The following is a 21,280-nucleotide window of genomic DNA, read 5'->3' on the forward strand; positions in this document are numbered from 1 at the left end:
CCCTAGTTTGATTTCTAAACCCTTGTTTCAGCCCCCTCTATCTCTCTCAAAATAGTCTGATACAAGGCCTATATTTATAGTAAAAGAAACTCCCAAAAATTGTAACAAATCTGGCCCAAAAATACGTTTCTGAAAAATAACAGCACGCGAAATCGGCCACCGATTTTCCAAATCGGCCACCGATTTTTCCCGAACAGAAAGCCTCCCAAAAGGCAGCCAAAATCGGCCACCGATTTTCCAAATCGGCCACCGATTTGTACTTTCAGCAAACATCAATTTTGGCCTCCAAACTCCAATTTTGAGTCACTTTCACAACACATAAGATACTGGTATCTGATTCTCTTCTATACTAATAGATACGTCATTCTGCAGTGAATGTATACATTTTAGAGATATGATAATTAAAACCAACTCTCATGATTTGGCGAACTCGTTTAAATTGTAGTTAAATTTGGATCATGATTGGCTCATGTCTATTATTTTGTTTGAAGTGCTTCCCATTTAGTCAATAGTGGTGCTGTCTGTATAAATCATGATTCACCATAGGATATAATATACACAAAGTATATTGCATGATTATATTTTATGCATGCAACTTTATTATAGTTTTCTTCTTATACATTGAACTTATTTTTATACATATATAGGATGTAATAATCAAACCAGACAAGCAGTGTCTTTCATTCTCTACTATAAATCCACCACAAGAGATTAGTCAATGAGTTTCCCTCATCAAATCCTTTTAAATTTCTTATATTCTTCAATGCAGTTTCCTTATCATAAATTCCTTGTAAAGCATACACAAACCCTTTCCATCCTTCTTCAACACCACCCCTTTTCAAAGCTGGTAATGTCCATTCAACAAGTTGCTTCACATATTCAACATCAGAGAACAATACTTCCGAAATAGGAAGCAATGGTAAGAGCTGAATTCCGAGTCTACATTCTCTATATTCAGGTGGAGCAAACCAAAGTCCACTTTCTCTCTTGTTAGACCATAGAAATCCCATGATCCTGTTCGCTTTTGTAAACTCTTCGGCATATAGTTTTCCTCCTTCTTTTATATGCCACCACATTTGAGCTGCTTTAATTCCAAAAGCTAAAAGTGTCGATCCAAGGATAAAAAGGTCTGCGTCGTTATATGCCAAGCCCATCAATGCTGCCGAATAATATGCATTTGCAGCTTGACTTGTGCTCTTATGGTTTCTTCCATCTTTATACTGAATTAACCCTGGACTTTGATTGTGGCCATGATAAAGATCATAGTGTCTTAAACGCGTGTCATCGGAGTCTGGTCCCGAGTTCAAGTTCATAAAATCTTTAATAAGTGCATAGGCCTCAGATTTATATTTCTCACCCCATGCAGTGTCAATCTTAGTAAGAACTGCAATTCCGTAAAGAAAGTATCCCAAGTGATCAGCGTGATCATTATAGATTCCGAAACCGGAATCAGCGTTAGAATCAACAGACCCTTGCTTGGTAACAATGCCACCCCATTTATCATCTTGTAGAAATCCATTCCCATTTAAAGTTCCATCTAACCAAGGCTCAATGGTTTCTTTCAAAAACTTCTTAACCTTTGGAATCACATCTAAGTATGAAACCTCTTCGGCTATCAATGCAAACCTCGCCGCCCTTCCAATCAATTTACCATAAGAGTAAGAATCCTTTGTTGTTATTTTCGATGAATCTAGACCGTCAACATCTTTTACAAGTGATGAAACGATTTCAGCACGAGATTCTTTCTTCACGCCATTGGTTGAAAGCCATGTGACATAAACAGGATCAGTTTCCAAAAGCCATGAATCACCAACAACACCAACAAGGTCTCCATCAATGCTTTGATACTTAAAATCATCGAAAACCAAGATGCTATGGTCAGTATTATTAGATTGAAGGAGCTGAATATGAAGAGGGTGAGCTAACATCAACAAATCACTACCTGAACCTTTCTTCTCCCACTTATACTCCATAGTAAATGCTTCATTGAATGAAGCATCACCAGACACAGGGTAACAAGTACTAAACATGTCAAGAACTTCTTCATTTTGTGAATTGGAATTCGTCAACAAAGCAATTCGAATTACACCAGAAAAGGCCTCAGATTTAATCTCAGAAAGGCCATGACTTAACTTGATTGGCAAGGAAGAGTATAAAATCCATGTTTGATCATTGTCAAACTTAAATGTGTACTTAGTAAAGGAATCATTTGACGAAAAGGAACGAATGGAATGAATAGTATTGATGGAAAGAGGTGTTGAATCTGCCACAAAGAAAGTTAAAAAGGGACTTCCTCTTACAAGGAAGAAGGTGAGATTTGAAGAAGGGATATCTAAGGTGACACCGAGATCACTAAAAGAAGTGACTACATGTTTCTCATTGGACGTTTTTGTAGAGGAAGTGATGGTAAGATCAGCCATGAAAACTTGAGATATAGCAGAAGGGGTGATGGAAAAAGAAGGGTATGACACAGAAAGTGATGAGTCTGATGATTTGATGAGGTAAGGATGAAAATATTCAGGTTGGTCACCATTGTTGAGAACAAAGTTTTGGAAGAAAGAGTTAGTAGGGAGGGGTTTAGATAGAAGTTTTGGGGAGAAAAATTTGGAGGGGTTTGGGATAATAGTTGAACTTGGATCTGTCATTGGAAAAGGAGTGCTCATTTTCTTGTTGATGGTAGTGGTTATGAATTTTTGGTGAGTATGTTGGTGATGAATTTGTTAGTTTAATAGTACTATGAGAGGGTTTATATAATGAGTAAAGTTCTAATTAACCTTAACTTTGATTATCATCAACATTTGCATTGCAGCTACTCAATCTCCACAACTTGTAATGTAGGTGATATTATATTGAAAGTTTGAGTAGCTGGCTATATGCTAATGGATTTATGAACTGAATTTTTGCTCAAATTATGTTTTAGATTGTTCATAGCCAATTAAATATATAGGATTCAATTAGGAGGTAAGAAAGAAGGAAGTGTGGGAGTAAAGAGAATTGAACCACAAATTAAAGTTAAGGGAAGTCAATAATATATTACAATAGGTTAAAATGGTACTTGAAGGATACCATGTTAATAAACAAAACCTCTATATCATGGAACTTTATATGTACACAATATAAAATAAATGGAATCGATTAATATGACAATACAAACACACCAATGAGATTAATATGTGAAAGGAAACCTTGGCAACTTTCCAACCATCTTTCTTTGGAAATCAGTTGATTAGTTGAAGCTAGATTGTTATTATTTATGTTATTTATGTGTTATCTTTAAGTAACTAATATGTGTTATTCTTGTATTTCATATACTCATGAAGAAATTCTTGTTTACTTTAGGAGTATTTTGGTACTTTAGTGTCATTCGCAATTTAGACTGTTCATTGTCAAATACTAGACCATCCACCCGTGCTGCCGCACGGGTCATATTGACGGCAAACAAAACATTCAAATAGATAGAAAATAACGTGCTTTTGGTGCCAAAACAATGTTAATAATAAAAATACAGTTAAAAAGGATTTCGTGTTGGTACATAGCAAAAAATTTCTTTGTAAACAACAATCGAAGTGCTATCCATGCTAACACCATTCTCACCAATCATTAGATCCTTCAGACCATTCCTTGATGTAACTCTGGATATTGCAAGATAATTACATCCTTCACTCTTACAATGAAAATTTTATAGCAGTCAACTAAACAACATTATAATTATGGACCTTTGACCCTCTTTGTAATACTAAAAAAAAAAAAAAAACATTGTTTTTTTTTGTTGATCGGCAAATATTATTAAGCAAGGCTAGCACAAGGAGCACTAAACCCGCAAAGGAGGAAAAAGAGTACACTTAAAGAGTTCCTTAAAAAAGACGGCACCTCTCCACCAAACTAAAACTCAATTAAAAAAACCCCTATAATCATATTACAGTACATAACAGGAACTAAAAATTGTACAAAATACAATTAGAAGCATCACCAACAGAACTGCAAAAACACCTAACAACACACCAGAGCCGCACCTGCTAAAACAACCACAACAGCAGCATTAAAACAAACACCAAAGGCATGCCTGCTGTCAACCGCGCACCAGTAGCAGCAGCAGGTATGACAGCACCCAGAAAAACAGCCCCCTTATCCGCGTAAAACTTCAAGGCACCACTTCGGATTCCACCGCCATTCATAGAACAAACACGGTTGAATTTTCAGCCTCGATAAACTCAAACTCCAGGATAACCTTTTTAATGTCCTCCACCACTTCTTCCACCTTTATACCGCATTACAAATAAGCCAAATAAGCCTCATTACAGTATGCCAAATAAGCCTCATTCCTCTTTTTAGTTATTTCCTATTTGGTACCATGTCGTCTCAATACCTCCAATGAACAAACAAATTAGCAGGGATAATACAGTTCACATCTAGCCATATTTGAATTTCCGACCAAACATTCCAAGTCTTAGTACAATGCAAGAAGAGATGCTTGGACAACCTGCATTGAATTTTGCGAGCAAGAATAGTAAAACGCAAATAATAATTAAGTCCATTGTTAACCAATGTGAAAAAGCTATACAACGTGCCTTTTGTATAAAATTGCATAGGGATGAACAAACCGTTCTTCTAGAAAATGCAACGGAAGTAGAAGTATGTATTCTCGTTGGATGTATTAACGTGTATGAAGTTTATGCAGACACGGCGTTAAAATATGTGTGTCCTGTCTGTCTGTTTTTGAAATCAAAACACGCCTTCTTTGTATATTCGCCGCATTTTAGCATATTAGATGCAGTTTTAAGCATAATAAAAAGATTGCGGTTATTTTATTAATCAACTAAAATGATTTATAAGTTACTGGAATTTCCAAAATGCGAATAAGTTATTCAAAATGGATTCGAAACGAAACACTGCATTCAATGTGTACAGTCACCGCTGTTTACAAATATTTGTTGTCTGTTATCAAAACTTACCTGAATATTGTACTGAATATACTATACTAAAATTCAAGGTTATATGGATATTTTATGTGCACTGAACGCATACTTTAACTTCCAGGATATGAAATGCAAAGTTAGACAATTATGCTTTGTAATAATAATTATGAGTTAAAGGAAATAAAGGAAATGCTTTTATCTAGAACATAAGAGACAATTGCATAATCACCGCGATTTAGGAGATTAGCTGTAACTAACAAATATGAAGTGACCACATAAAAAATTGTTAACTACAATGTGATCTTCTACGACAGTGCACCTCTAACATCCGCATATAAGTTAATAATATGATATGAATCAATACTCACAACCATGCATTATTCGTCAGTATGTGAACTACCATACTTAATTAGCGACCATGTCAGTATCATTGATAAACAAAACAATTACCTCACTTGATTCAATCAGATTTTCAATCATCATCTTCTTTGTTTTGAGCAGATCATTCGACAATGACATAGAGCTGTGCATGGAAACTCGACTCACACCTTGAGATAACTGAACTGCAGCACTCTTCATCCTAACAAATCACAAATAAACAAAATTTAAATGACACAACAACTGTAAATGAACTACAATATTTGGACAAAACCACGAAGTCATACTTCTTATACTCGTCGATCTCATTCAATATGACTTTTGTTCCATAAAAGGAATTAGCAACACCCATGACACCTAACAAATAAACATATCAGCATGTATCATAACTAATATACAGCTATAAAAAAGTATCACAACAAAGTCAATCATTAGCTCTTATACCCATATACTTTCTTTGCTTGCAAAATTGCAATATCAATATCATCGTGGATGAGTGAGTGGTCAACTGTAGCTAAGGATTCAGCCATCTTTTCAGCATAATCTCCCCACAATGAGCAGTGAATTCGATTGTTTCTGCACAAAAGAATGACCAAGCACCGCAATCAAGTATTAGTCGAGACCGCAGTTATAGGGGAAACTTCAAAATGAGTTAAAATGGAAGAAACTTACTCTAAATCCTTCAAAGTAAGATCAATCACCCTACTCTTCTGGCCATTCTTATCAGTTTCCCTGATGTTATCCCTCTCAATCACGTGACCGAACACATCTGACATAACAACAAATATTAAACACAAACATTTACCTAATCAATAACAAAAACAAATGATGATATACTTGCACAAAATCAAATTGACGAAACTAAAAACATAAGTGAGAGTAAATGGTGGAAAAAAAAAAGAGAGTAATAACTTTAGCTGGAGTTGTTTTTACAATAGGTTGTCAATGGACTATGAATAAACACCAAACTCCAAACGAAAAAATATACTAAAAAAATGATCATGAGTATTTTAATCCAAAACTTGTATCAGCACTATATTCTTGCCATGAAACGACAGTTGATAGAGATAAATTACATAGACAATGGATTACATCAACCCCTTCTCATTTTAGCTTAATTTTCGACAATGTCAAATTGATGTATAGGATAGACCCAATAATAGTATAGATGTCTATCAAGGATATAAATTAGAACAATGAAATCTCATGTTAAGAACTAAACGAATATAGCTACCTTTTGTGTTAAGAACTAAACTGATGTAGCTACCTTTTGTCCATTTCACATATAAGAAACAATTTTCAAATTTAACAAAATATGCTAAAAGCATTCATGATTAGTAGATATTTGTTAATAGAAAATGGGATAAAGATGCCTTCACTAAATGTTCAATAAGAAAAATTATGTAAAACTACTCAAATCATAGGCAATTTCATTGAACATTGCAAATTTGGCAGCTCTTGGCGGGCTTATTCAAATAATCCTCAAAACATGGTTTCACAAACATAAATAAATGTTCCCACCTGCAACAAAGTAAGTTGTGCAGAAAGTATAGTGGCTTAAGTCTGCAGAGTCTGAACCTTGTGTTCTAGCTCTGAAATGTATTGCATGTTGCGCTCATTGGAAAGCACAGCCGATTGCCTGTTAGCCAAAATCTTGAAATAACCCAAAAAAATATCCAAGTCAAATTAACCATCCATATTGACATTACAAACTAAAACGTTGCATAAGTTAATTACAGCACCTCTTAGCCCGCTTCGGATCAGCCATAACAATATCAGCAACTTTCTCATTAGCCATAATTTTCTTCAATTCCGAAGCATTCTTCTCAGTCTAAGACATCAAATTCAGACTTAGACTTATCAGATCCCTCCGATAATTGTCCTGCAAACATCCTTTAGTTTTACTATTCAAAAACCAAGAGAAACAAAAGCAAAAGAGTCACATATTGGTAGGTTGCAACTAAAGAAATTCTAAAAACCGTGATATACAACCAAATAAAACAACAGAGATTCTACAGCAACAAATGCATCCACCATTCTTGAAGTGTTTATGTCAAAATACATAACTTTATCCATAATTTCAACATTCTTTAGCAATTTCTTTTGATTAAACAAAACCCTCCATTCTTTTTACCACTTTTTATTCTCAAAATCACCATTGTTTGCCCAATACAGCCACAAAATACAAAATTTACGTAATTTAAAGTTAATCCAAATAAACATAAACAAACCCAGATATTTAATTTTAAAATTAACAAATTAGCAACAAATAGCATACAACATATTGAGATAGATTGAATACCTGGAGAAATGGAATTAGGTCAGCAAAATCAATGTATTTTCATGGGTTGAAACCAGCAGATCGAGTTGCATAGAGATCTGGAATTGATGTGAGATTCTCTGCTGGATATGTTCACTCTCCACTCACGGTCTCATAACGGTTTACCGGAAGTGGCCGGAAGTGGAGCCATTGAGGATGAAGAAAAGCAGAGCATGGACTAAGAGAAGAGAAGCGCAACAAATAAGAGAAAATGAGAGAGAAGAGCGGTGATTAACTTTGTGAGGAAAAAAAATGGAATTAGTTGTTGTTGTAGCCTTGTAGGCTTTGAGCCGTGTGATATAATGATAATGATAATGGGGCGCCTTTTTTGCATTGGAACTGCATCTTAGATTATATTTGTCATTTACAATGTTACTTTTAACTTTGTATGGGAACTTCATCCTACACATTGCTGCACAGCCGTTTAAATGTGCATGGGAAATATACACACACATTTATAACTTGGTCATTGAAAATGTGCACGCCATTTTCATCAGGTTTAGGTTACAAAGCTTAGTAAAGGGATTTGAAATTCAAAAATCTCATTAAGTGAAGTTAAGTCATTAGTTTCCCGCTCAAAACATAGGATTAGGGTTTTAGAAGTTTTGTTTACATTGTAGTTTAGGATTAGATAATAAGGATTATCTTTAATATCTGCTCTATGACCTAGCTAGAGTTCTTAGGATACTGCATGCTTGTTACAGCAGCTGTTTCCTGAACTATCATTTTGTCTTATTATATCTCAAATTTTTATTCCATGCAAACAAAAAAAAATTTGAATAATTTTGCAAAGGTATGTAATGTGGAAAAAAAAAGTTCTAAAGGTAGACCTTTAATTTTTTTAGTAAAATTTGAATTTAATAGTAATAAAAAATGAAGAACTAAAATAATATTTTGATAAAATTTATTCGAAAAATGCTAACAAGTGTTCTTAAGGCATTATTTAAGCATCTAAAAGTAGTAATTTTTATATTGAAAATTGTGTAGTTATGACTTTTATGTGTTTGACTTGTATTTTTAACGCAAAATTTCTTTTATGAGTTCTTTAAAAGTGTTCTTAAAGAACTCGTTAGTGGTTTAAGGGTTTGGCTTAAAGATGGTGTCTTTCTCGCTTAAGCGGTTGCTTTTCAACCAACGAGGGTGATCCCCTAAACTCCTCTTGTGATTTAACATTTAATCTATACAACAAGTAAATTTTGTTCCAAAGGATGCGGAATAATGGAAAATCAAAATACTCAACCTGCACGCTTTGGGCCGGATTAACAAGGCTTCATATTTTCATACTTTACTTCTATTGTTTTTAATAAAAACTCCACCTTCCAGGATTTATCAATTTGAACGAAATACTTCATAAATTATCATAGTCTTAAAAAATTCCCGAATTAATTATCCAAATAAATATTACCTCAAAATATTTTTTCAACCAACCACTCTCTTAAATATTAGTTAATGAAACAAAAATAACAGTGTTGTGTTGGAAAATATTATATTCCACCTTTTAAAAGTTAAAAAAAAAGTTTAAAAATTGTTTATTTGAATACAAAACTTCTATATTTGTTTAAGCTTTTTTTTAAGTAGTGTAGTGGTTAGAAATTCGCCTCTCTAGATGAACAAGTGTGGTGTCCAATGCTTGAACTCCGTCACCAGCATATACACAAGTCACCACATGCATCAACTTGGTATATACACAAGTCACCACATGCAATGGGTTTTCCCCATCCGAAATCATTACCATAAATATCAAACCACGGGGAACTGTTACTGGCCAATGTATTACTATTGATCGTGCTAGAGATCTTAATGCTCGGATTTCTCAACCAACGTTCGTAGTTATTCTTCAATTTCTCATTAGACTGCAAAGAAATCATCTTGTTCATCTCTAAAGCACCTTTACCAAGCCCGCCTTCTTCCAACAACTCACCAGCTTTCATGCTAACCCTACAATCTATCACAGCATTCCCAAAATAATCTTGTGGTAATGGTGGAACTAGCCTTCGTCTAACGCCTATTGGGAACATATTGTAAACTTCTTTTTGTGGGTCAAGTTTTTTGGAATGTACCACAGAGCGCCAAACGTGAGTTAAAAGTGCTTGTAAGGAAGATATTTTGTTCGTACCAATCTCTAAGTTGGCTTTATATTTCAATTTCAAGATTTTCTCCTTTGTAAAATGGAATAACCTCGTTGAAGGGTTGAGTTCCTCATCATTAGAGTGATTCAACATCTGATTTTGCGATGATTTAGAGTGATTATTTAGAAGCTCCATTGTCAAAGAAAATCGTATATGATGTTGAATACCATTTGGAAACCAATGTTCTAGTGATGGGAGTTTGGATATTTGATTACAACAACCTCGTGAAATTTCAGCCCACGAATTAATGAAATGCCACATGGACTTTCCGTCAGCGACCACATGGTTGAATCTAAAGCCAATAAAGACGCCGTCAATTAACTCAGTCACTTGCACTGCAAGCAATGGTTTTGATATGCCTTCGTAGTTTCTAGCCCCGTTGAAAGGAAAAAAATGAACGGACGATAAGAGGAAGGTAGGTGGGTCCAAGGATGTCAACAACACAAATGTTCTCTATTGAAGCATGGACAAAGAGTACACCTGCATTGTTGCATGTGACGGAACACGAAACAGTGTTGTCTTCGTTTTCCGTCATTTTGAGACGGCCCACGAGAGGTGGGAAAAAGGCAAGGACAGAGGATAAAAAGTGTTTTAGGCGTTCTATTTGGTTGGCTGCTAGAGAATGGTCATAGAAAAGACCTATTTTGGTGGGTGCTATTAGAAGGAACTGGAGATCCCATGGAGTTAAATCAATTTCTTGATCAGCTGAATTTGTTGCCTTGATTATCTCACTCGAGAGGACTCTTATGGCACCCATATATTCGTTTTAGGTTATATTCCGTAGAGGCTTTGAGCATAAATACATACATACCTAGTTGAGCTTTCATTTTTTATTAACATTGTGGGTTTGAAGCTCTATATTTTATTTCCTTTGACAGGGGGTGCAAAGCAAAACTCTTGATCATAAAGCTATCTATATTATATTGGCACTACAAATTTAAATATTTCTTTTGGTGATACAAATTTAACTTGTTTATCTAAATAACTTGATGTATTATTATTAAACTAAGATATTAACTAAAGGATATATAATGTAAGTGTAAAGTTGTTTTATAAATTTGCGTAAATAAAAGTTGTTTTCTAATTCAAAAGTGTTTTCCGCTTTTACTCATATTAAGGTACCGTTTGGCCAGACTTTTTTCCGATCTAAAAGCTACTTTAAAACAAAGTTAAAATAAAGCTCTTTAAGGAAAAAGCTAAAGCTGTTTGGTTTCTTTAATTTTTTTTTAGTTCTAAAGTTATTTTTAAGTTAAGTTGTTTGGCAAAATATTGTACAAAACATTGAATTTATTATTTTTTTGGTGGTGTCCGGGGTTCGAACCCGCGACCTTGCATATATTTATACATTGTCTATATCAACTGAGCTAAGCTAGAGAATAGTTTTTTTTCTTCCAATTATACTGTATAACAAAATTTGTTATAAGAATATCATATTTTTGGTGTCATTTAAAAAGATAAGAATTTATATTATATGGTATTATATTTGTTACATTGTTGGTGTCATTGAAAAAGATATGTTTAGTTTTTTTTGAATAAGAAAAAGATATGCATATATAGTTTGTTACAATATAAATGTGTAAAATATATATAAGTATAACTTTTTTAGGCATTTATACTTGTACTTTTAATTAAAATCAAAATTTTATAAAATAATAATTGTACGCATTACGCAACACTAAAAGAATTATACGCATTAGCGTAGCAAAAAAAAAAACAGACATACGAACATAAAATGTTACTCTAAACGCTAATGTGTGTGTGTGTGTGTGTGTGTGTGTGTGTGTGTGTGTATTTGTGAGGTTGAAGAAAAGGAATAAAAATATTTGGTGTCATTCAATGACAACATGAATAAAAATATTTATGAGGTTGTGATAATTAAACGATATTAAAATTAAATATATATGTGATAAAAAGATAATAAAATTCCTTCAAAAATAGAGAATAAAATTAAATTGATCCTCCTTTAAAAAAAATTATATGGACCGGTTAAAAAAAAATGGAAGACAAAAACAAATTGAAAAATAATATTAAAAAATAAAAGAAAAGGTTGCCTGCGTGAGTTGAAGAGATGTGCTTGTGAAATAAATTACGGAGAAGTAGTTTTTTGAAGTAGCATTCAACAACTTTTTGTTAAAGCTCATTCCATTCAATTTTATGCATTCTAAAAAAAGTACTTTTTTTTCGAATGTACTTTATTGATATTGTGTTTGGCCTAGCTTCTCCTTAAAAATATAGAGAAGCTGAAAAAAAGCCAGGCCAAACGGTACCTAAGGGTCCAGTCTACCATCCACTTGCGTGACTCATTTAAAGTCGAAGCAAAGTTCTATAAGATTATCAAAATTGACATAAAATAAAAATCAAACCTAAAAGTTAAGAAAAACACACTACAAAGTTCAGACCAATACTACCAAGCAAAAGCAAACCCAAGTGGATTGGCTTTTTTGGGTTTATATAGTGGTAATATATTGATTCATGAAGAAGTTTTTTATATAAAGTGTGGCAAATTATGACTGGTTGTTAATATAGAATAATTTTACATGGGGATGGACCCAGACTTTTGATATTGATGTGACTAAAACTTCAAAGAAAGTATATATATTAACAAGGCGAATTTGTGACACAGAAACCACAATAGTAAAACGGATTAGGAGTGCCTATTTTACCATTTACCAATGTGTCACATGTTTGATTCCCTGCACCTATTTTTATATTAAGAATTTAAAAAAAATGTTAAAAACGAGAGAGTAAATAAGGAGTGTTGAATCCAGGATGCTGCGAAGATTAATGTAACATCTACCACTAGACCAAGTAACCAACCATTAAAAACATACGAAATGTATTGTCTATAATGCATTATTTAAGTATAGTATATAAATAAATAAAAAATTGGGTATTATCTGTTGTGGCTATAGCCACACTCAACCATACGGCGGGTCCGTCCCTAGGGTGGCAGCCTAAAGCACCATTTTTTAGGAGACCCCAAAATTTTGTAGTGAACCTTTAGTTACTTAGTATTAGTACTATATAGATATAGATAACTTTCTATTTAAAATATGATTTTAGTGAACCTTGATTCCTTGATTATGAATGAATCTTTTACAACTAAAAATGTAAAATGAAAGATATTCAAATAAATAAAATGACACAATTTTAGTGATTCGTCCGGCCGTCAAAAATCTTAAACCGGCCTTGATATATTGCACTGGCATGATGCTCATACAAGAGTAGTTAATACACAATCCTAACGTGGATTCTATGATCATCTATGATCATGTGGCGCACAACTGTACCCGTACGTGCAGCACAAGAAAGCTTTTCGATGGTTGCGGAAGTTCAAAACAAAAGCACGTTGATACAAGAGAGTGGTACGGTGGTGGCTCAGCACTTGAAAACTGATCCGATTTCTGTTTGGAGTGTAGCATCGTTTTATTTTGGAGTGTAGCAACGTTGATCCGATTTCTGTTTGTTTGTTTGGAGTGTAGCATCGTTTTATTTTGGCGCATTTTATTTTTTGACTTTTCTATTTTCTTTAGGTGTAACGATAAGTTGACAACTAAAAGGTTGTCCAACACCTTATATTTATACCGATTAAGTATTATTTGACTTTTTAATCGTTTTTTCTATACCAAATATAACCACTTAGGTTTTGTCCATTTGTGTGTTGGGTTATGATTAAGAGGGTTGGGGTGTGAGGGTGAAGTCCCCACAATAGTATTTAAACAAAGTTTATACCTTTTTTTTTTTTCTTTAGTGGAAAGTTAATAATCTAAATATCGCATAATTGACGACTACAAGTAATTTTGGTGATAAAAAGTAGACACAATTAACCGAACTTTGTAATCAAATTATTATTTTTTTTTAACAAAAGAACTTTGTAATCAATTGATATATTCTTGTGTGTGTGTTTTTTTTAATAATATTTTACTGTTTTTGAATAATATTCTTGTCTTTTTCTTTTGTTTGAGTCAATATTTTTAAATAATACCTTTAACTAAAAATGAATATTTCCAAACAAAGGCATCAAAAAAGTCAAAAGAGGCTCCTACTTTGTTATTACTCCACATTATCCTAACAAACTCATCATGTCCTGTCACAAAACAACTTGCAATGAATTGAATACAAAAGCCATCATGTGTTCATGTACCAAAAATAAATGAAAGGTACATAACAATATTTATTCATATCATAAATTATTACAAGTAGGCAACCATTTATTTATTTGTTTTAAAATCATGTATTTTTCGCTCGCAACTGAAAAAACTAATTTTTCGAGTCACATAAAAGTATAATGGGATACAAAAACCAGAACCATCTCATCCAAACACTCTTGCGTACAAGCATGTAACAATTGAAACAACAAAAAGTAAGATACAATACATGAAATGAAATTATGATAACCAAAATACCAAAATGGTAAGTAGAACCAAATCTTTTCTACTCATCACCACCTTCACCTCTGCTATAAATCCACCACAAAAGATTAGTCAAAGAGTTTCCACCATCAAAACCATTCAAGCTTCTTATCTTCTTCAATGCACTTTCATTATCATAAATTCCTTCCAAAGAATATAAGAATCCCTTCCATCCTTCTCCAACACCACCTTCCCTATTCAAAGCAGGCAATGTCCACTCCACAAGATCTTTAACATAATCAACATCTGAAAACAAATCTTCAGAAATAGGAGCCAATGGTATAAGCTGAATTCCTGTCCTAGCTTCTCTCCATTCAGCTGGAGCAAACCAAAGTCCACTATCTCTTTTATTATTCCACAAAACTCCCACTATTCTATTCTCTTTTGTAAACTCTTCTTCATACAATTTCCCATTCTTTTTAACATGCCACCACATTTTAGTTCCAAGAATTTCCAATGATGTTAGTGTTGATCCAATAGACACTAGTTGAGAATCACCATATGCCATTCCCATCAATGCTGCAGCATAGTATGCATTCACAGCTTCACTAGTACTCTCTTGATTCCTTCCATCTGAAAACTCGGTTAGCCCTCCGGCCCACGAATGCAACTTGTAAAGATCGAAACACCTTAAACGCGTATAATTCGAGTTCGATTCTATGCTTAAGTTCATAAAATCTTCCACAAGTGAATAGGCTTGAGCCTTATACTTCCTACCCCATGATGGATCGATCTTTACAAGCACTGCGATTGCGTAAAGAAAATATCCCAAGTGAAAATGATGATCATTGTAAATTCCAAAACCGAAATCACCACCACCATCATTAGAACCTTGTTGAGTAATAAGTCCTCCCCATTTTCTATCATATAGAAATCCATTTCCATTAAAAGTTCCATCAAGCCAAGGCTCAATGGTTTCCTTCAAAAAGTTTCTAACTTTTTCAATAGCATCAAAGAAGAAAACCTCTTCAGCTATCAATGCAAGCCTAGCTGCTCTTGCAATCAATTTTCCATAAAAATAAGATGATGTTGTTGCTTTTGTTGTAGATGAGTTTAAACCTTCAACATCTTTAGAAAGCGATGAAACAATTTCATCGCGTGATTCTTCTTTTACACCTTTGCTTGAGTGCCAAGTCATTGAAACAGGTTCTGTTTTCAAAAGCCATGAATCACCAACAACACCAACAAGGTCACCATCAATGCTTTTATACTTGAAATCATCAAGAACAGTTGCATCACTGTCACTTTTTGACAAAAGTTGAAGATGAAGAGGGTGTGCTAACAATAACAAATCACCTGAACCATTCTTCTCAAACTTATACTCAACACAAAATGGTTCTCTGAGTTTAGCATTACCTGCTAAAGGGTGACAAGAACTAAATCTGTCAAGAACAGCTTCGTTTTTTGAATCAGAATCGGGTAGCAAAGCAATCCGAATTATGCCGGAAAAGTTGTCAGAAATGATCTGTGAAGTAAAATGACTCAACTTGATTGGTGAGGAAGCATATAGTATCCATGTTTGACCATTGTTAAGTTGAAACTTGAACCTGGTAAGGGAGCTATTTGAAGAGAAAGAAGTAATGGCATGAATGGTGGAAATGGAAAGAGGGGTTGGTTTTGTTACAGAAAAAGTCAAATAAGGACTTCCTCTAACAAGAAAGAAACTGAGATTTGAAGAAGGGATATCTAAGGTAACACTGAGATCACTATAAGAAGAGATTATATGTTTTCCATTAGAACTTTGTTTGGTATTCTGCTGATTAGAAGTTATGGTGAGATCATTGTGGAAAACTTGGGATATGACAGCAGAATTCGAAGAGCGAGTAGGGTACGAGACAGAAAGTGATGAGTTTGATGATTTGATGAGGTAAGGATGAAAGTATTCAGGTGCATCACCATTGTTGAGAACAAAGTTTTGGAAGAAAGAGTTTGTAGGGAGGGGTGTGGATAGCAGATTTGGAGAGAAGAATTTGGAGGGGTCAGGGAGGACAGTGGAATTACCTTGTGGGAATAGAAAAGGTTTGTTCTTGTTGATAGTAGAAGACATGGTGTGTGTTTATGATGGTAATGGCCTTTGATGGTTATTGTAGTAGTAAATGGATCATGAGTTTTATAGTGTTTGATGGTTATGTGTGTTGAGTGAATTTCTTTCTTACCTTGTTTCTTATCATTATCATTATTATCAACATTGGCAACTACTCTATCTACAACTTGCTTGATATATTATTAAATTGGTATGAGTTGTAGGATAATAGAGAATGGTTTCTTTATATAGCTAGTCCAATATTGACTGCAAAAAGATCTTAGTCATTTAATTTTGATTAATTGTTCATAATATTTTTGATTTATTTGTCAAGTTTTGAATCTGAATCGTCCGATTTTGATCAAATTGTCTTCAATTTGCAAGACTGTTATGTTGTAGGAAATTTGAGTCTGAGATGGTGGGATTTGAGTAATTTAGGTGATTTATGTATGATTGTATATGGTAGTCTAGTTGACTATATAATATTGGAATTGTCAATTAAATTATAGCACAAGTTGATTGGTTTTTTTGGACAAAGTGTGTGTAAAGGGTGAACATAAAGAGGATTTAAAGATTGATTAAAGTTTAAGGTAAGGTACATGAATGTGACCAATTCTTTAAGGAGGACAAAATACATGATAGAGACATTAATCCTTTATAAATGAATCCAAATGAAAGTGATTTTTTTCTTTTTCTTTTTTATGATGTTAAAATGAAAGTGAATGTTACAAACAAGTAAATCTCATGATTTTGTTGAAAATGAACCTTAACAGAATGTACTACTCAGTAACTTTTCTTGTATTACATGTAGAAATTAATTATTGTATATACTTGGAGAGTATTATGCTCTGACAATAGAAAATGTAACACATGACAAAACATAATTGTAAACATTGTTGAATTAATAATAGATTAAAAGGTGACACTGCATAAAGTATTGGACAAGTTTCAGTTAAGCTGTCCACGCTTGTGAGTTTAATTTAAGTGTTTGTTAGGACCAAATGCATGCTGAATAAACACCAGTGCAAAATAAGGATTAAAAGAAACTACTTTTAATCTTTTTTTTTTTAACAACAATAACTCATATTATTTTATTGATCACAATGGTAGAAATACAAGATGAAATCAAATCAAAGACCTGGTGACGAGCATACAATTTTGACGCCTTTGCTAGACTATGGGCGAAACAATTCGCTTGTCTCTTAACAAAACTTATCTTAAAGTTTGGATGTTGTTGTAACATAATCCTGCATATGCACTTTTGATAGGCCTAAATTACCAAGCCATAAAATAGCATCTCTTAAGCCTAACAACTCTGCTTCCGGTGGAGATGGAACACCCTCATACCACTTGGATTGCGCTTTTATGACATGACCACGAGAGTTCCTAATGCACATACCGATACCAAAACACCGTTGTTCAACAAAAAGAGCTGCATCAATGTTGCATTTGACTTAATCTTCCTCTGGAGGTTGCCATCGCTGTACAACTTCTGTCACGGTCTCCCCTTCCTGTAATTTTCTATTGCGAACAGCCTTCCATTGGTGCAGCATGTCTCCCGCTAAATGCACAGCCAGCCATACTTCTTTCATATCACCTTCCTACACTTTATCATTCCTTCGACGCCGTAAACACAGTAACATCATCGCGATATCTTGACATGTTTTATCGGAACCCCTGCACAATAACAGAAAAATTTATTCTGCAAGGTTAGAAACAGAAGCAGCAGTGTCTCTTACTAATTCCCACAAGCCAGCAACTTGCACACTTGTTTGGCAGCCTCGCAACCTATAAACAAGTGCCAATCATTTTTGTAACTATTCTCGCAATGAGGGCAGCAATCTGTACATGGAACTCCTCTATCTTGGAGTCGCATACACGTTGGTAAAACTTCCCCAAGAGCCCGCTAGAGGAACACTTTGACTCATTGAGGCTGCTGTAAGTTCCACATTCTCATCCAATCTCCCGATATCCGACACTCCTCATTATCAATTAAACTTTCCATTGCATATCTATAGGCCGACTTTACCGTGTAGAAACCTTTTTTTATTAAACTTCCAAATAAGCTTGTCTTCCCCCTCCGGATTTGATATGGGGACTTTTAGAATCTCCTCTGTCTCTGTCATTCAATAGTGAATTAACAATCCCACAATTCCAACTTTGACCTTGTGTAACCATCATATCTGCCACCTTCCAATGTTCGGTTCCCTGTACTACTGAAGTTGAGATGTATGAGTTTCCATCCGTACGCAGCCAAGGGTCTTTCCAAATCGATATACCCTTCCCGTTACCAACCCTCCACCTTTGACCTCCTTTAACTAACACATGTGAAGCAAATATACTACGCGAAATAAAACTTGGGCTATGGCCTAGACGGGCCCCCAAAAAATTAGTCCTTGGACAATATCTAGCTTTGTAAATCCAAGTTACGATAGTATCTGTTGTTAATGTGGGAATTGCTTGTGTCATAGATTTGATCAAAACCTCTCGTCCTGCTTTTGAAAGATGCTTACGGGACCATTGTTGAATTTTCCTCCATACCTTGTCTCTGAGATACCCGAAAACTTCCCTCTTGTTTCGCCAAATCATGGATGGCATGCCCAAATACTTTCCGGTTCCAATACTATATAGTTTAGTTTGCCTGTTCTAATTGTTAACAATATAGATAATAAAAATAGCAAACGAGACTAACAACGGTAGCTAGGGTTTCCGTTAAAACGACAAAATCATAGTATTTGAAAATAAGGGTTACAATAATATATAACAATGCTTAAAGGACTCTACTAACTTAAAACCATAAATGCCTAATAAATTATTATCAAACACCAACACGATTATAAAGTATGAATCCCCTTCACAACCCTGATAAAATATACTAACAAATACTATACTATTGTGGTCTTTTTATATATTTGTTTGACAAAATGGGAATAAAACAAGACAATCTGGCAATATGAATTGAATACCAACGTCATAGCACACAACTATTTTTAATTCATGTAAGGAATCTATGATACAAAAGCAAAAGGAATTATGATACAATACATGAAATGAAATTATAACAACAAATTTACTCTCATTTTAGCAGTAAAAACTAAAATGGTAGGTAACCAAATATTTCTTATTCATCATCACCACCTTCACCTCTACTATGAATCCACCACAAAAGATTAGTCAACGAGTTAGAACATGAATCCACCTCTACTATTAATCCACCTCTACTATGGGCTTTATGCTATTGAGCCATTTATGGTCTTAAGTTCGTATAAAGTCCTTTAGGTATTGTTATATAATATTTTGTAATCCTTATTTCAAATGCTATGATTTTGTCATTCTAATGGAATTGGAAACCCTAGCCACTATTGTTGGTCTCGTTTGCTATTTTTTTATTCTCTATATTGACAACAGTTAGAACATGCAAACTAAACTATATATACTAATCACGAAGTTCATCTAATTCTGTCTATGTCTCTAACAATAGATGAGTCGCTGTTTTATTATGGAATACTTGGAGTTTACCTTAGAACCATGTCGCGGCGAAGGCTTCAGCCTTGCCCAAAGGGAGATGCTCTCGCCATTTTCGTTGTGCTTTCAGCTCCACTCACTCACCAGAAAATATGAGGCATACTCTGCGATCTTATATTTCAAGAAACTCTTTCTACTTGTTACGCTTTTGAAATTATGCCTACTTGTTAGGTGCATGCTTGATAGGACCAAATGCGAGCTACTAAATAAATGATATGTTTGTCCGCTTTGTAAGAAAGAAGAGAGTTATAACCAAAAGGATAAATATCGAGAAACTAGACTTAGACTCGCGCATTGTGTGGTCACAAATTTATTTTAAGTTGTTTGTGATAATCTGTAAATAAAATTTTCATAATTCTTAATATTTTAGAAGGTTATCCAATTCCTTGCTAAAGAAAGCGATGACTATCCTGCATTAGTACGCCGTCCACTCCCATATTGGATATGTCTGCTTCCACAAAGAGTTGTAAGGTGAAATCAGGGAGATGTAGCGTTGGCGTCTTAATAATTTAGAAGGCTATCTATTCGATTGATACACATGTTGTCAACATGAAAAAACAAAAATATTTGAAAACAAAAATAAAATAGAAGGCAAAAAAGGATGGGATGAATAAGAAAGAAAACGAAAAGGGAAGTGATTCAACAAATGCTAAGTTTTAGTGACAATTCTCTGAAAATACGGTAGTCTTTAATATATTATTCTATGAGAAAAAAAATAACGATGATGAGATATGCTCTTGAAAAAAAATTCAACTATTTTAGCAGTAATAAATGGAGTAATTACTACACTATCATTCATATATTTCACATGTAGTATCTTCTTTTTTTTCTTTAGAGGTTCACATATATATGTTCTTATTAAAGAAAAAATATCTTATATCAATAGAAAAAAATCTCCAGGTACTCAAATTCCACCTATATAAACATATTTCAAAAGAACATATTTTTCATAAGAAAAAAAGATGGAAACCACAAGAAATTATTCTCTAACAATTGTCTTTTTGTTGGTTTTTTTTATCATTGCATCAGGTGCAAAATCAAATAATGATTTGATATTATTTTTTATAAACTGTCTTTGATTTTTCCAATTTACATATCATTTTTTTTCTTCATATTATGCATATATTATTGTTCTTATATTCATATATTGTTTGTGTATGTAGATATACGTATGAAATCACAAGCAATGGAAGTGAGTGAGAACCTCGACACAAGGTGTACCTTTGATAAGGAATGTGAACTCATTCATCATTGTCCACCCCCTCTTAAACCTGTGTGTCCTAAAAAAATACACACGTGTGTATGTCAATGATCTAAATTAAACTAGCCTCCACCAATAAAATCCTAAGTCAATCATCCTCATTTACAAATTGATTAATGGAGTTTTGAGAAGTAATCATTGTGTTTGGATGAGAATAATATATAATATGTTAATTAGAAAGGGTTATTGCATCATATTTGTATTCGAATCTTATGAAAGTGAAATAAAACTATTGGATTTATTTTTTTGACAAGCTTAATAAAACTATTGGATTTATGTTATTTGAACTAGCATAGTCAATTTATTTTGTATGATA

At 33.7% G+C, this 21,280-nt stretch overlaps 2 protein-coding genes and 1 pseudogene across 2 annotated transcripts; all 3 read right to left on the reverse strand.

The window, feature by feature from the left end:
* Nucleotides 1–543: 543 nt before the first annotated feature.
* On the reverse strand, nucleotides 544–3,350 carry LOC146912931 (glucan endo-1,3-beta-D-glucosidase-like). Its single transcript, XM_085716235.1, has one exon. The coding sequence runs from the start codon at nucleotides 2,661–2,663 to the stop codon at nucleotides 681–683; it is 1,983 nt and encodes a 660-aa protein (XP_085572361.1). The 5' UTR covers nucleotides 2,664–3,350; the 3' UTR covers nucleotides 544–680.
* An 821-nt stretch (nucleotides 3,351–4,171) lies between these two features.
* Nucleotides 4,172–10,500, reverse strand: LOC146912932 (uncharacterized; annotated as a pseudogene).
* A 3,376-nt stretch (nucleotides 10,501–13,876) lies between these two features.
* Nucleotides 13,877–16,392, reverse strand: LOC146912933 (glucan endo-1,3-beta-D-glucosidase-like). The gene has a single exon (XM_085716241.1). It carries the CDS (start codon nucleotides 16,200–16,202, stop codon nucleotides 14,178–14,180), a length of 2,025 nt encoding a protein of 674 aa, XP_085572367.1. The 5' UTR covers nucleotides 16,203–16,392; the 3' UTR covers nucleotides 13,877–14,177.
* Nucleotides 16,393–21,280: the final 4,888 nt, after the last annotated feature.

The sequence above is a fragment of the Medicago sativa genome, chromosome 6 (assembly GCF_051527215.1).
Source record: "Medicago sativa cultivar Bolivia chromosome 6, Bolivia_mono, whole genome shotgun sequence".
NCBI classification, from domain to species: domain Eukaryota; kingdom Viridiplantae; phylum Streptophyta; class Magnoliopsida; order Fabales; family Fabaceae; genus Medicago; species Medicago sativa.

Bases quoted from the DNA above. Each gene is read 5' to 3' on its own strand.
- LOC146912931 (XM_085716235.1), bottom strand. From the start codon at position 2,663: ATGAGCACTCCTTTTCCAATGACAGATCCAAGTTCAACTATTATCCCA.
- LOC146912933 (XM_085716241.1), bottom strand. From the start codon at position 16,202: ATGTCTTCTACTATCAACAAGAACAAACCTTTTCTATTCCCACAAGGT.